The following is a 16,589-nucleotide window of genomic DNA, read 5'->3' on the forward strand; positions in this document are numbered from 1 at the left end:
CGCTCTTTCCCCCTCCCATCACACCCTGTTTTGTAGCAATGAAGTAAACTACAGGTGCATAGTTATAACAAACTGTACAAAATGCAGCCTGCAGCCCAAAGCTAGCGTTAGCTGACTAATGCTCTGGTTACTGGTAATGTCACACAAAGCCCGTTGCTGCCAAATTAATATCATATTAATCTAGTACAAAGATACAATCATGACCATGCTAGGTTGCTAATGTTACCAAAGCAAACCTGATAGATTTAGGCAATAACACACCTGAATCAATTCTCCATCTCAAAAAGTCAAACCAGTGTTAAGCCTGGTTTTTGCTCTTTCTTTGTTCAACTCTCTGTGTGTAAAACAACACAACCTCTTCAGTCTGACAGGCACTGTTTCAGACTTTAGGCGGATGACAGCACCTCCGTGGCTGGGTGTTTGAAATGACTACTCGTGATTTGAAAAACACTTCTTATAACCTTCACTAGGTGGCAGGCAGGGCTGATTTATGGACTGTACTGTGACAACGCAGAGTAGAGAAGAGGGATTAGCAGCCTAAATTCTGGAAGCAGCAGAATGTCATGGAGTGGGGTAGGATAGAGGAAAAGCACCATAGGTGAACCCCAGTTCCCCTAAAACTGACTTCTCATACAGTCTTTCTGTTGCCTTAATTAAAATCTGAAGACTTACACACCAGACTTGTGCCAAAGCCAGTGGCAGGATGCTGTATTTTATTCCCTTGGTTCAGATCTATACAGTAGATTCTCTGATGCTGTAGCTCATCGGTCCTTCCACCAGCTCCAGCTCTGCTCATCTTCTGAGTGCCTCTGTGTGTGTATTGACTGTACTCCTATCTGATCTATGGTTCTCTTTTTCTGCTCCTTCCTGCCCACCTCCTGTTTTCCTTCCTTTAACCTGCCTCTGTGTGTGCTGATCTTTGCCATCTGGCCTTCACCTCCTCTCTTTTCCCTGCTCTTGCTGGGGCTAGCTGAGGGAGAGAGACTTGTTCAGGAGCGCTCGGTTGGTGAGTTTGTAACTTAGAGAGGAATCCTATGGTTTGTTCACACTTTCCTGGTGGCATGGCTGTGCATGCTAACCAAATAACTGCATTTCTTTTGCTGGCTTTCTCATTACTCTCACTGGCAGGTTTGCTTGCTTAAGCACATAGCTGCTGGACATATTGTATAAAATATGCATTTCTCAATATTCACTAGGCAGTACTTAGTTTTGCAATTTGCTTGTGATTTTTTAAAAATGTATGTATTTATTTTTTGTCCAGCATTACTTTACAGCCATAATATAGTATTGACTTATATGTATTTGAAATTCAAAAGAACTAAGCAGTATGCAACAAGATCTAATCTTAGTTTCTTCTTGTCATAGTTAAATACTGCAAAACCATGTTATTGGATCAACCAATACAAATTTCAGTGATAAACAATAGGACTATGCCAAGAGAGCAGTAACATTGTGGATCAAAAATAATGCAAACTGAAATATGTACCCATTCATTTGAGTTTCACTGGTCATTCCACTTTTCTTCTTTGTATTGAATGTTTTTCCATTTATATTTTAGTGGTTCATCTCATTCATTTCTCTATTTTGGTCAGATGCTTTCCACTCTCCACTATCATGAGTCTTGTCTTGTGTCTATCATGTAACTAAAGACCTCTCTATCTCTTCTTTGTCCTCCACAGCCCAGAGAGAAAGGCCGCATGCGATTCCACAAACTGCAGAATGTACAGATAGCACTGGACTTCTTGAAGCACCACCAGGTATGACTGATAAAATAATACTGTGAACCTTGAAAACGTGACTGAATAGTGAGAATGCCTTGTCACTGCATAACTGATTGCATCTGTTACATTTATTAAAATAATATGATTGTTTTTGTTTTGTTTACCCAGGTCAAGCTGGTTAACATCAGAAATGATGACATAGCAGATGGAAACCCCAAACTAACTCTGGGGTTAATATGGACCATCATCCTCCACTTTCAGGTCTCCACCACTGTCAGTGTTGTGTTTTATTATATTATCACTATATACCTCTGTCTCTGGGATCTGCACCTGTCAGCTGCCATTCTCCTCGGGACAATCAGAGTGGATTCTGCTCTTCCAAATCTTTTCTAATCAAAATGGGATCATTCTTACCATGTTCCTGGTGTCTACGGTGTTCGAGGTGTTTAAGGTTATGATAAAATACTTACGCCACAGTCAGGTATTTAGTGGCCTGTGGTGAATTTAGGAACAGTATAAAGAAATAAAACAATATTAGGGTGTGAACATATGAATCACCCTCTCCCTGAGGGGAGGGTGTGTCATCCTACTCATACTACACTCCATGCCATGCCCTTTAATATCAGATGATTCAGGTTGATGAAAGCTCAGGCTTAGAAAAGGAAATAAAAGAGAGTGCTGTGGTTTGGATAGGTGATCTGGTGAAGCTATTGTGCCCTCTGGATACATATAATGTTTCCAGAGTCTGTATACTATGATAGAATAGATGAGGAAAGTAGCTGGGTTGTGGTTGCTGATGAGTCAGAGAGATTAAAGTAGAGAGTAAAATGTCTCTCTTATGTAATTTAGCATTAGATCCCACAATCTGATCACTGTAAGTTAATTTCATTTACAGAGATAAAGATAGTTTATATGCAGTCATATTAGCAGACATCTATCATTTATAGAGTTTATATACTGTTTGTTGAGGCAGGTAAGAGAGCCTCAGGTTGGATGAAGTAACTGCAGATTTGCAGCGTAGAGCTGTGAGAGGACGAGAAACTGAATAGCGCTTGCACATGTGTACACACTCATTTATACACAGATGAGAAATGGAAAACTTGATGCCTGTGACTCATGGTTTCTATCCCCAAATTCCCTAAATGAAAACTTGTCAGGATGCCACAGCCTCAGTGGCTTTCTCCCAGACAGAAGTGCTACTGTATCCTGGGAGCCAAGTCAGCAACAGTAAACACTTCACTACTGATTTCCTAATAAATACTGCATATAATACACTAATAGGCAGCTCAAACTCAAGACATATATCATGTCAAAAAATGATAAGTCTTAACTGATCTGGGACTAATGGTGGCATTAAGTTACCTTAAAAATTACCTTGGTGGGGAGTAATTCAGTTGAAATGGCATCCTTTGGTTTCCACTAATGACTAATTTCTTGCACATTTCTTCAGTATACTCATCAAATCGTCTGCCCTCCTTTTGATTAACTTTCCATCTGTGTGCATACTGTATGTTGTCACAGATCTCAGATATTCAGGTCAACGGCCAGTCAGAAGACATGACAGCTAAGGAGAAGCTGCTGCTCTGGTCCCAGAGGATGACAGACGGCTACCAGGGCATCCGTTGTGACAACTTCACCACCAGCTGGAGGGATGGCAAACTCTTCAATGCTATTATACACAAGCACTAGTGAGTATGGCCAATTTATTGCTGAGAAATAATCTCACAGCATTAAAACAAATATAAAAAGTGACAGAAAAGCTTACTGCCAGTCATTGCAACGGCATCAAAGCATCCTATAATGGAGTGCATATAAACAGCATATGCCCAATTCCACACCCACTCTGTCAGACTAACAAGAATATATCAATGCTTTCCCAAAATATGCTTTTTGCGATACTGCTTGTGATGCTAGACCTCCGTCCATTTGTTTTATTGTCTGTGGAGTGTAATGGAGCCGGAGTGGGACCTTGGCACACTTTCAAATATCAGCTTACACTTGATACCATGATACCAGATGACATTTGCCCTGTAATTAAATTCGGCTGTGTTTGACAAGATGTCTTCTCCTTAAATAATTTTAGGCGCAATTACAATGACATGGCTGTTTATGGTATTACACTGGATTAAAATTAGTAGTGTTATACAGATTTATAGTGCAAGGCCTTGGTATAGTTGCACATATTATTTTGCACATATGCTTGGATTTTAAAAATGTCTTTTCTCGTTCTCTCTTAATAAAACCCGTCTTAATGCCCCTCCATCAACATTTCAGGCCTTTAAGCAGGTGTTGGCTCTGTGTGATGCTATACTTTCTTTCATGCTGTGCCAAGATAATAATTTTATAAGAATAATAATAAATAGAAATAGTTGGGAACCTAGTATTAAAAGGTAAAATGTGAAACCCTTGTTGTTGAACAATAAATATGCTAATTCCCCCACAGCTGCTATGTGTGTTTACAGTAGAATTAGTGGTTAAGGATTGCTCTGTGTGGTAGTAAAATGAATGCGCCTTTATTTCCCAGGAAGATTTGTCGATACGTTTTGCCATTGGATAGTTTTCTTTTAGACATTATAAAAAGGGATTTATGCAGAGTCCATAGAGCAAACTGGAGAAAAGCAGTATTGAAAAGTAAAAGCTTGTGAAAATGTAGTTCTTTAGAGCAATTATGAATTGAAAGAAAAGAGATGCCTGCAGGAACAAGTCAAACTTAAACTTGAGCATGTTTCCACAGTGTTTTTTCTCTCTTTGTTACCTTTTGGGATGCACCTGAGGCTGGGTTGGTGCTGCCTTTCATAAGGGTCAGGGGTGTGGTATGTGGGTGGAACCATAGTACTCTGTGTCTTCTGCATGAAATCTGTGGTGTTTCTTCGTGCCTAGACAATTCAGGGTGACCTAGTGCAGGATATGTGTTCATTCAGACAGTTCAAGATTGTCCAGGGTTCACGTGTGTGAAGGTTTACAAACTGGATTTTAAAAACTACAGCTGAATTTTCATGTAGAGAAACTTGATGGAAGCTGTAACTAGGCTGAACCACCAGGAGCCTTTATCGTCTTAGCATATGGATTAAGAGGATCTTCTCATAATGATGGACACCTGGGACACCTGGGACAATGCATAGGATGGATTTACATACAGCCATCAAGACATGATTTGTTTACATGAATGTAACACCAGCCACTAAAGCATAACATTTTTTCTTACTGCCGGACAAGAACCCTCTGGCAGGTTTTAAGATGCTCAGTGTAAGGAAGAAGTCCAAACGTAAGGGAAGCCGAGGCTTTATGAGCAGTGTGTCAGGATTTGTCAGCGACATGGATGGCCGGGTGGTCATGTTATGTGAAGAAATCCCATCAGAGGGATCATCCTGGGATTCAGGGCAGGGTTCTCACAGCTCAGGGGTGCACTCCAGCAGTGACGACCTGGGCCACAAATGGAGGTCTCGTAGCTTTCAGGGAAGAAAGACTCAGAGCATGAGCAGCTCCCCTAGGCCAACAAAACAGTACTCTGCTCGGGAAATCCACCATGTGGAGTCCTCTCCTGTTTCTGGAGAAACTGCTGGCCATTCCACTCTTTGCATCAGAGAGCTGTATGAATCTGCTTCCGTTGTTCCTTACTAAATATCATAATTAATGCTGCAGAGATATGTATTGCACATTTGAATGTGTGGATTAGGTAATACATTTACATATAAAATTGTTATAATTTATGTATTTACTATGATTCAAAGTTCAGTAATATTCAAGCATGTATACATGATAGGTGATTGATGAGATTCTGTGTTGCATTCAAGCTGTTTAGACCCCTGGAGACATGAATTTTATCTCTTCTGTGAGTCAAGGTGTGGCTGGCTTTATAAATTACATTCCACCTACAGATGCTCAGACATCAGCCAGAGTTAAACACCTAGAGGATAAAAAGGCAGGTGCTGGTATAGGTTAGTCAGAAAGTGAAAAGTTGGGCCCTTTTTGAGCATATAGCTACTGGCAGAGCAAGGCACATCCACTGCTACTGATACAGTGTGTGTCATACTGTTTAAGTGAGCAGGCCTGTACAGAGTGAATTCATTCTGCATATGTGTCCATGTGTTACATTTTGCCCTCTGCTATTCCATTTCCTATGTTTTGACTTTAACAAGACTCTTGGTTAACAAGTGTCCATTTTTTCATCCCCTAGTCCCAGATACATAGACATGAGCAAAGTGTACAGACAGAGCAACCTGGACAACCTGGAACAGGCCTTCAGTGTGGCTGAGAAAAACCTGGGAGTGACACGCCTACTGGACCCTGAGGGTAAGACTGGCCCCCGTTTCTTAATACTGAGAGTAGTTTTATTCAGAATTGTTATGGTCTATAATGCAACTGTACAGTATTAATACAAATAACTGGCTGTTATTAATTTGCAATATGAACTATTGAGATGGCATATAACACAGTTTCACCCTCTCCTCTCAGATGTCGATGTCCCACACCCTGATGAGAAGTCCATCATCACTTATGTATCATCCTTGTATGATGTGATGCCTCGCGCTGACGTGCATGACGGCATCAGAACTAATGTAAGTGCAACATGTTTTATGCCATAAGTCATGGTTGATGCACCACTCCAAAATATTTGAAGAGGGCTTTAAATAAATGTGCTTCAGAGTAACACAAATGTTTGACCTGATTTGATCTGAGTGAGTGCTCGACCTGCACAGGCTTGTGACTGCTTATAAATAAACTTTTGTGTGGACTATTTCCCAATGCTATCAGAAGTTCAAAGAGAAATAAAAGTCTTGTGAAACCAAGTATGAAAGGAAATTAGAGACCTGTGGTGTTTACACAGCAGAAGCCAAACTGATAGGCTCACATGTATTGTCATACATGATTTGTTTACATTAAACCTACTTCACAATAGTTAATACAAACTTAGTCATGGGAATAATACTGGGCTGGAACATAATGTCCAGGTATGCTTCAACCCAAGTCCTAATCTTACTGTCTGAGAGAACTGGAGAAAAATATGCTTTTGCCAGTTTCTCTCCCACTGTCTCCTCCCCCACTGGCCCCTTCAGCCCCTTCTCTGCACTGTGCCTCTTTGTCAACTTACACAAGACTGGGATTGTTGCAGCTTAATTGATTTGAATGTGAAGTGCAAGTTATTGAACATGGAGACACAGGAGAAGTCTGTTGTTGTTAACCTCCCAGCTATCTTTTCTGCCATGTGGGCTGCAGGAGCTGGAGCTGCGTTGGCAGGAGTACTATGAGCTGGTGACTGTTCTGCTCCAGTGGATCCGCCACCATGTCACGATCTTTGAAGAGAGGAAGTTCCCTGCCAGTTATGAGGAGATAGAAGTGAGTAGACATGCTGACAATATGCAGACAAAAGCACACACCATTCATCGCTGGATCAAAGAACATGCTTACATAATGTCTGGCTTTGGCAGACAGAAGAAACTGTATTCAGGAACACTGTTGTACTGTTTTTTTCTTTCTGCCAACAGAAATGTTTACTTCAGAAGATAAAGCATCAAATGGATAAAAAACAGAAAGTATGAATTGCCATTTTAAATGTTTTTGTGTACTTGTTCTTTAGCTTCTTTGGCGCCAGTTCTTGAAATTCAAAGAGACAGAGCTACCAGTGAAAGAGACTGACAAGAATCGGTCTAAACTCGTCTACCAGTCCTTTGAGGCAAGCTGACCCAAATTTTGTATTCTTTTGTATTATATTATCTTCATTTAATCTCTATTATTCATTTTTTATGTCTGCATAATGCCTTGTACATTGTATTTCCACCTGCTCACAGAGTGCTGTGCATGCCGGTCAGGTGAAGGTCCCGCCAGGCTACCATCCCATTGATGTGGAGAAAGAATGGGGTCGTCTCCATGTTGCTATCCTTGAGAGAGAGCGATTGCTGAGGATAGAGTTTGAAAGGTTAGCAGAGTGGCAGATATGTAATAATGTATATGTTCCATCCATACATTATCTATACCGCTTATCCTGAAGAGGGTGGCATGGTGAGCCAATCCCAGCTGACACTGGGCGAGAGGCGGGGTCGACCCTGGACAGGTCACCGGTCTATCACAGAGCTGACACTTAGACACAGACAATCACACACACACACTCACACTCACGCCTACGGGCAATTTAGAGTCACCTGTCCGCCTAAGTTGCATGACTGGACTGTGGGAGGAAGCCGGACTATCCAGAGAGAACCCACACAGGGACAGGGAGAATAATGTAGGTTTGTAATCAAAATGTGTATAATTATTATATATATTATAATTACAAAGATAATAAAAATACAAAGGTAACAATGGGGACAAAAGGAGGTATCTAATCTTTTCTAGCTCTAGTAGCTTTGAGGTTAACCTTCCAGCATCATCAAGGTTATGGTTATCAGGGTATGTCAAAAATACATTACAGTCAAATGACTGAATCTTATTTTACAATCATAAATTTGTTGTTGCAAAATTACATATTACATCATTTTCCTGTTTTGGTAGAATATAACTTTGTTCTTTTTGGTGGACTTTTTCTTGTTTTGTGTGTTGACTTGTAACAAAATGGGAAAGATGTGTTCATCATAATTGAGCATATGAAGAGATACAATATGAAATAGGATAAGACACTGTTAATTCTCTATGTTTAGAGTAGTGTTGCATCATGTCAGGAAAATGGGCTGATTTCATGTCAGAAGGTTCTCCAGACATTTCACAGCCTGATAACATTGTTTACGGTTCTGTGAACGAGCAGACTGGATGTCTCTGTCTCAGTCTGAGCTGCTTCATGCCAGAGTATTTTCCTAAGATACAGTGAGGGTGTGACATGGAACCAAGGGTCTCACATGAGCTTTAATCTGTACAGAGTTTATTTGTTTGGCATTTGTGACTGACACTCCTAAACTGGAGTATTTGCTGCAACACAGGCGACTGTAAGTGTTTGACCAACATACTGTGAGCTATAACTTCTGCTAGTCTAAACGTTACGTACCGTAGCTGTGTAATGGAGCTGGTTGATTCTAAGGGGTATGGGAATTCTGATGTCGACTGGTGCGTACTCAGCAGTATATGACTTGAAAATCACAAATACTGAATAACAAACAACTACTGTATATGGCATACCCTATTCTGCTGCAACCTTTCTATTCAATTTTCTATAATTTAATCTTATTTGATCTTATCTAGACTTGAGAGGCTCCAGAGGATTGTCAGTAAAGTCCAGATGGAGTCTGGAGTGTGTGATGACCAACTCAACCGCCTGGAGACTCTGCTGCAGGCTGTGAGTCCTCTAGACCTCTAAATAGGTCTAACAGTTAAATTACTATACTTTGGTTTGTGTTCATTAAAAGATCATCACACACCGCTTGAAAGTCCAAGTGGTTTCTGTTTATTTCATAGTGACCACAGATTACATTTTTTCCTAAAACATTTTAAATACAGAATTCATTTGGAAAAACTTAGTAGCTCTACAGGAGCAGCAATCTGGAGCTGCTGACATCAACAAACATAGCAGTCATATTGTTTTATTCACAATATAAAGTACAGATTTTAGATCGATAGGTAGATAGATAGTACTTTGTTAATCCCCACAGGGAAGTCAAATTGTTATAGCTCCCATTGTTTGGCTCCCATCCCTGCAGGACATTCGTCTGATGAATGCTGGGAAACCACCTCAGAACACAGCAGAAGTTGAGAGGGATCTGGACAAAGCAGAGAACATGATTCGCCTGCTCTTCAATGACGTACAGATTCTCAAGGATGGGCGCCACCCACAGGCTGAACAAATGTACCGCATGTGGGTGTCATATGTATTACATTCAAGTCAGCTTCTAAACCAGTACATTTTTTCACAACACAGTTTACTTAAGCACTTAAAATGCATTTTCATCTCCACAGGGTTTTCCGCCTCCACGAGCGCCTGGTGAACTTGCGTAGCGATTACAACCTCCGTCTGAAGTCTACTATGAGCCAGTCCCAGGTTAGCCTGAAGTCAACCATCCAGGAAACAACCGTGAGGATACGGCCTGAGATGGATGACGTGACACTGCGCTATGTCCAAGACCTGCTGGCCTGGGTAGAGGAGAACCAGCGTCGCATTGATGAAGCTGAGTGGGGCTCTGACCTGCCCTCTGTGGAGTCACAGCTGGGCAGCCACAGAGGCCTGCACCGTACTGTGGAGGACTTCCGATCCAAGATTGAGCGGGCCAAGGCTGATGAGGTAGCACCCCTATCAGAACAGCTGGAAGGCATTACATCCTGTCCTGTCCAACATTAGATTTTAAAAGTAACCTTTGTGGTATCTTTCATATTCTTCAGAGCCAGCTATCTCCTGTCAGTAAAGGCAAGTACAGAGAATACCTGGGTAAACTGGACATTCACTATGGCAAACTACTGGTAAATATTTCCATTCCTTCATTTTCAACATTTTTCTGTGACTTGATTTTCAGTATTACTTGTGTGGATTTTTTTACTCAACTGTCGGCATTTTGATTTTACTTTCTTTTCCTGACAGAACTCTTCCAAGTCCCGCCTAAGGAACTTGGATTCACTCCACATCTTTGTCAATGCTGCCACTAAAGAACTGATGTGGTTAAATGACAAAGAGGAGGAGGAGGTGAACTTCGACTGGAGTGACAGAAACACCAACATGACTGCTAAGAAAGACAACTACTCGGTGTGTCTTTATTTATTTATTTTTTTTCTCTTATCCCTGCCCTGTAGATGTTTAGATGCATTGATCAAGTGAATACATGTCTTTCCTCCCAACACTGTATTAACCTCTCAACTGGAATTCTTCAGGGTCTCATGAGAGAGCTGGAGCTGAGGGAGAAGAAAGTCAATGACATCCAAGCCATGGGAGACACACTTGTCAGGGATGGACATCCTGGCAAGAAGACAGTTGAGGTATTAGTTTAGTTAACGCAAATAAACGCACCCACAGTTTAAATGATACTGAGTGAGTCCTTGACTAATCCACTGTCATCATGATTTCTTTATCCATACCAGGCCTTCACAGCTGCCCTTCAGACACAGTGGAGTTGGATCCTCCAGCTGTGCTGCTGCATTGAAGCTCACCTCAAAGAAAACACTGCCTACTACCAGGTACGGGACAATGACATTCATTAAACAAAAAAAAAGTAAGCATTCATAAACATTCATAGCACTGACAGTCAAAATCTATCCCTCATATGATGTCCTTTTCCTGCAGTTCTTTGCAGATGTGAAAGAAGCTCAGGACAAGATGAGGAAAATGCAAGAGAACATGAAAAAGAAATACAGCTGTGATCGCTCCACAACAGCCACACGCCTGGAGGATCTGCTGCAGGATGCTGTCGTGAGTGATGCCTGTTGTACTTGTGCATGATCACATATACTAGCAAAGTTTTGAACTTTATAAGAAAATGTATAATCAATAAGAAAAGACATTAAGATGGTGATGTTGAATCAAACGCTAAATTGTCCTGCTGTTCATGTTTAATATGAACCATTAGAAAAGATGTATTTATTTTATTCTTATGTAGTTTGATTTGATTTATTTTCAACAGGAAGAGAAAGAGCAGTTGAATGAATTGAAGACCATGGTGACTGGCCTGAACAAGAGAGCCAAGTCTGTCATTCAGCTGAAACCACGTAACCCCACCACCTCCATCAAAGGCAAGCTGCCTATTCAGGCTGTCTGCGACTTCAAGCAACAGGAGGTAAGACCACTTACTGGCCACTTCATAGTGATTTATGGCATAATCATACGCAGCCCAGAGAAGTCACACTTGTGAGCCTGAGTATGTGTTTACCTTTCAATCCTGGATTCTGTTTCAGATTACTGTCCATAAAGGGGATGAGTGTGCTCTCCTCAACAACTCTCAGCCCTTCAAGTGGAAGGTCCTGAACCACTCTGGAAACGAGGCGGTGGTGCCCTCTGTCTGTTTCATTGTGCCTCCAGTCAACAAGGAGGCTGTAGACAGTGTGTCCAGGTGAGAACAAAACAAAATATGCCACCCATGTGACAGCTGTCTATATGAACAGAGTAACCCAGCAGCTGTTTTGATACGGCCATTCATTCCAACTATATTTCCAATACTCCGACAGAACAGGGACATGTGGTCTTGTGACTAATAACATTTTCTGTTTCAGAATATTTACAGTATAATTCTTTTGACCTGACTTTTGAGAGACAGAGTATACTACACAAAACGTATAATTGGTAAATGGTTTAGAAAGGCTCTTTGCAGCACTGGGCCTAATCCAACATCTGACACTGTATGACTTATTAATGCTATGGTGTAAAGTTGTGTTCGTTGCTAAATTCCTGCACTGTTTGGATTCCTGTCCTACTCCAGTCTGGATGAAGCTCATCAGCAGATGATGTCCATGTGGCAGATACTCCATATAGACATGAAGAGTCTGCTATCGTGGCAGTACCTGATGAGAGACTTCTCACAGATACGCTCCTGGAACATCACCATGGTAGGTGTTAACACCTTTAAACTATCACACCCATGCTGAACTGGTTGTAAATATAAAACAACATTTAACTGGCAAAAACAAGATACAATTTAAGCCTCCACCACCTGTACTCAGAAAATCAGACCAAGCAGCCTTTTATTATTCTTCTGGTCCTCATTCAGAAGGGAGTGCACTGTTGCTTTGAAGTAAACATTATCCTGTTTAAGAATAAATCAAGTGAAGTGTGAAGTGGATTTCTACTTACAATGTGTGGTGTCATTATCCCTTCCCACTGTTTTCTCCATCCTCTACAGTTAAGGACAATGAAACCAGAGGAATACAGGCTGCTGATAAGGAACATGGAGCTTCATTACCAGGACTTCCTGCGTGACAGCCAGGACTCGCAGCTCTTTGGCCCTGATGACCGTGTGCATATTGAGGAAGACTACACCAAGTCGACACTGCATTTTGAAAACCTGCTTCGCTCCATGGAGAAAGGTTTTTTTGTTTTTGTTTTTTTTTTTCCCACAAAACTTTATTATGTTATGATTATTCACAGATAGATCAAGGGAATATCCAGTGTATAGCAACTTCATAATGTCAATTCACCTTTCAGGACTCAGGGTTGTTAGGCTCAGAGGTGAGTGATTTAAAGCCAGTCTAAGCTACTGCTCACCAAGCTCCTGTGTGTACATGCTTTTAAGCCTCGGATGAAATGTTTAAATATAACCATTAGTGTTTAGATTAGAGTCCTGTGTGACTGCATGTTGTTTTGATTTTGCCTTTTTTTTGCAGTTCTGCACCAAGTAGAGCCCATATGTTGTGGCATAGGCTACAGTATGTTGTGCTTTTTGCCATGCAGTCATGTCACCTACACTACCAGTAGAGTTTGGACACACTTTCTCATTCAATTCAGTGGGAAAGTGTGTCTAAACCTTTGACTGGTGGTGCAATAGTGTGATTATTGAGTCAGATAATACATGCTCTATTGTAAACCGTGTGCTATAAATGTAACGGCTATGGAGCTGTGAGTGTTTAATACACATGAAGAACTGCATGTCCAGAACAACTGTGCTTAACTGAAGTTTAAAGAATATGAACATGCCCTAGTTACATAAAACACCATACTGTATCATGTATACGAATCTCTTACTGTGCAGTTATTTTCAATTTATTCAACATTTCTGTATTCTTGGCCCCTTAAATTTACTTAAAAATCAATTTATCCTTCAACATCAACTTTAGGCCATTTTTTTTTGTCTATCCCTGATGTACTACTCTAATACAAATATGCTGCTATACAGGTCAACAGGACGAGTCTCTGTGTAAGAACTACATCTCTGAGCTCAAGGACCTGCGTCTGCATATAGAAGACTGCGAGGCTCGGACCGTGGCTCGCATACGCAAACCTATGGAACTGGAGCCTCTGAAAGAATGTGCTCAGAAGACAACAGAGCAGAAGGTACTATATTCAAATTAAGTGTTAATACTGTAAGCCTGACCAAGTGGGTTGCAAAGAAAAATATCCATAACATGATCCTTAGCAGCTCACCTATCCTAGAGACAAAACAAATCCCTGGGGTAAAAACTGGTAGTTGAATAATTATGTGATTGGTAAGGAGTGAAAAGGGCTTGTCTCTAATCATATTGTACCAGAATCCATGCGGTAGGGTGTGGAGGTACCAAAAGAGGAATACAGTTTCATGTTGAAGAGCTAGAGCTGCAGTCTGTATGCTTAAAGTGTGAAAATGCAGCGGAGAATTGCAACAGCTTTAAGGTTTGGAATTTGTATGCTGGCCATAAGGAGCTGCAGGAATTGTAGGCCTGCTCTTTACCTTCCTACTAAAGCTGCACTGGTTCCTTCTGATCTGAGACTGTTCAAATTTTGTGCAGTGCCTCTGGTACACAGCAAGCCCCACCATATCTTAAATATCAAAGGTTCCTTGCAGCATATTTCATGTAATTTATTTTGAACTCTACTATGCATTACAGGCTGGTGGCGAATTTATCAGTTGTATTATTATTATTATTTTACTCTTTACACATTAACGCTTCTCTTTCTTTGTTGTACAGAAAGTCCAGGTGGAGCTTGAGGGCCTCAAGAAGGACCTTGATAAGGTCTCTGTAAAAACACAAGAAGTCTTGAACTCCCCTCAGCAGCCTGCCTCTGCTCCTGTGCTGCGGTCAGAGCTTGACCTCACTGTGCAGAAGATGGATCATGCCTACACACTCTCCGTAGTTTATCTTGACAAGTCAGTCCCAAGCCACTTATTCTTAAACTAAAATACACTGTTTATCAAGCTGTTTTATTTACTTTTTGTTTCTTGTCCCAGGCTGAAAACTGTGGAAATGGTCATCCGTAATACACAAGGTGCTGAGGGAGTTCTCAAGCAGTATGAGGACTGTCTGCGTGAGGTTCAAACTGTGCCCAGTGACATTAAGGAAGTAGAAACTTATAGAACAAAGCTGAAGGTAAACAGCATATGTTTCATTTATAGTACTAGATCTTGGCTCTCAGAGATGTAACACTTGCCAGAAGAGAAAGTTATTAAGTGATTGTATATGTAATTCAGAAATACAAATGAGTTCCAAGTAATAAAAGTTCAGCCGAGTCTTGATTAGTGATTTTGACCAAGCTTGCTCACTGCTGACCTGGTTTGTTTTTGTTTGAAACCTGCAGAAAATGCGAGCTGAGGCTGAGGGTGAACAGCCGGTGTTTGATTCCCTGGAAGAAGAGATGAAGAAAGCCTCTACTGTGAGTGACAAGATGTCACGTGTGCACACCGAGCGTGACGCTGAGCTGGACCACTACCGCCAGCTCCAGTCTAGCCTCCAGGACCGCTGGAAGGCCGTGTTCACCCAGATCGACCTTCGTCTGAGGGAACTTGAGCAGTTGGGCCGCCAACTGGGCTACTACCGCGAGAGTTATGATTGGCTGATTAACTGGATTGCCGATGCTAAGCAAAGGCAGGAGAAGATCCAGGCTGTGCCCATCACTGACAGTAAAACTCTGAAGGAGCAGCTTGCCCAGGAAAAGGTATACTGTCTAGCTTTTTTTTTTTTTAAATACCAGCATTCTTTTCAAATTTAAATGAAACTAGTGATCTAAGTTCTTACTTCAAACTTTGTTCAAAACAGAAACTTCTGGAGGAGATTGAGAAGAACAAAGATAAAGTTGATGAGTGTCAAAAATATGCTAAAGCATACATTGATACCATCAAGGTGAGCATTACATAACATTAGTTAGTATTAATGATTGTAAATATTGACATTTGGAACATTAAGATAAAGTGTCTGTGCCATGTCTGATTAATGGAGATGTTTTTCTTTCTTTTCCATTTGTGGTAAATAGGATTATGAACTCCAGCTGGTTGCCTACAAAGCTCAAGTGGAGCCTCTTGTTTCTCCTGTGAAGAAAACCAAACTGGACTCTGCTTCTGACAACATCATTCAGGAGGCATGTTTCTTCAAAACAATATTGGATAAAGTCTCTAAAAGGACAACATCACTACTAATTAGTATCAAAGCCATACTGCATGCACAGCTCCATTTCTAAGTGTTGTTTGTTTCTCCTTGTATCAGTATGTAACACTGAGGACCCGGTACAGTGAGCTGATGACCCTGACTAGTCAGTACATCAAGTTCATCACCAACACACAGCATCGCTTGGAGGACGAGGAGGTGCGTGAAAACTGGCCGAGGATCCCAAACAAACTAGATTCTAACATTAACATAATCAACCAATCAACCAAAAATATAATTAACCAACCACCAAACAAATTTAGCGACCAGTCATTGAAACATATGCATGCACTTTTCCCTGTGTGTCTCACTCACACAGACACTATACACACACATATTTCTTTAATGTATGGGTGACAAATAGTTCCTTGGACATGCTGTAGCTGATTTATCACATAGAGCAGCACACACTTGTTACAGTATGTCATATTTGCATATGTTTTCAGTACTGATCATATCAGTGCTTGGTATATCAAATAAATACAATATGATGCATGAGGTTTGAGTGTGTTTACACTGAGGTAAAACTCAATATCAAATATCAATCAAAGTTGATTATTCAGTTGATGTTTCACTGGGACCGTGACTCTTAGTGTCTAAACCCAGAATAAGTAAAACAGCACAATGTATATTCATAAATGTGTTACTTTAGCTGCTCCACATCCATTCATTGTGTTTTGTGCCACTGTAGAGTTAGAAGGAGGGGTTCTTTCTTTCACTTCTTTTGATTTTCCATTTCTTTCTTATGGCCAATTTATTTCCTCAGGTCAAAATCAAACTTTACCCTCTGTGGTTCAGCCTGGTCATGCTGGACTTCAGCTCTCTCTCTTTTTTTTTTTAATTAAAACAAGTTTAAAGTTTTTAGTTTTTTTTTAACTCTAATATTTTTGTTTCTATGCTTCTCTTAACTGCTTGCCA

At 40.8% G+C, this 16,589-nt stretch overlaps 1 protein-coding gene across 1 annotated transcript in view; it reads left to right on the plus strand.

Annotated features, from left to right (window-relative positions):
- The window catches only part of LOC109958524 (plectin-like), a 151,140-nt gene that overhangs the window by 87,028 nt on the left and 47,523 nt on the right, over positions 1-16,589 (plus strand). Inside the window, exons 5-31 of the mRNA XM_020597238.1 lie at positions 1,680-1,757; positions 1,890-1,982; positions 3,243-3,409; positions 5,899-6,014; positions 6,177-6,280; positions 6,939-7,058; positions 7,300-7,395; positions 7,511-7,638; positions 8,892-8,985; positions 9,347-9,501; positions 9,603-9,924; positions 10,023-10,100; positions 10,219-10,380; positions 10,506-10,610; positions 10,713-10,808; positions 10,915-11,040; positions 11,252-11,404; positions 11,523-11,677; positions 12,044-12,170; positions 12,464-12,647; positions 13,454-13,611; positions 14,223-14,401; positions 14,483-14,621; positions 14,830-15,186; positions 15,288-15,371; positions 15,502-15,606; positions 15,732-15,830. Coding sequence (XP_020452894.1) covers positions 1,680-1,757; positions 1,890-1,982; positions 3,243-3,409; positions 5,899-6,014; positions 6,177-6,280; positions 6,939-7,058; positions 7,300-7,395; positions 7,511-7,638; positions 8,892-8,985; positions 9,347-9,501; positions 9,603-9,924; positions 10,023-10,100; positions 10,219-10,380; positions 10,506-10,610; positions 10,713-10,808; positions 10,915-11,040; positions 11,252-11,404; positions 11,523-11,677; positions 12,044-12,170; positions 12,464-12,647; positions 13,454-13,611; positions 14,223-14,401; positions 14,483-14,621; positions 14,830-15,186; positions 15,288-15,371; positions 15,502-15,606; positions 15,732-15,830 — 3,780 coding nt within the window. The remainder of the gene's footprint in view (positions 1-1,679; positions 1,758-1,889; positions 1,983-3,242; positions 3,410-5,898; positions 6,015-6,176; positions 6,281-6,938; positions 7,059-7,299; positions 7,396-7,510; positions 7,639-8,891; positions 8,986-9,346; positions 9,502-9,602; positions 9,925-10,022; positions 10,101-10,218; positions 10,381-10,505; positions 10,611-10,712; positions 10,809-10,914; positions 11,041-11,251; positions 11,405-11,522; positions 11,678-12,043; positions 12,171-12,463; positions 12,648-13,453; positions 13,612-14,222; positions 14,402-14,482; positions 14,622-14,829; positions 15,187-15,287; positions 15,372-15,501; positions 15,607-15,731; positions 15,831-16,589) is intronic.

The sequence above is a fragment of the Monopterus albus genome, unplaced genomic scaffold (genome assembly GCF_001952655.1).
Source record: "Monopterus albus unplaced genomic scaffold, M_albus_1.0 scaffold33.1, whole genome shotgun sequence".
Taxonomy (NCBI): Eukaryota; Metazoa; Chordata; class Actinopteri; order Synbranchiformes; family Synbranchidae; genus Monopterus; species Monopterus albus.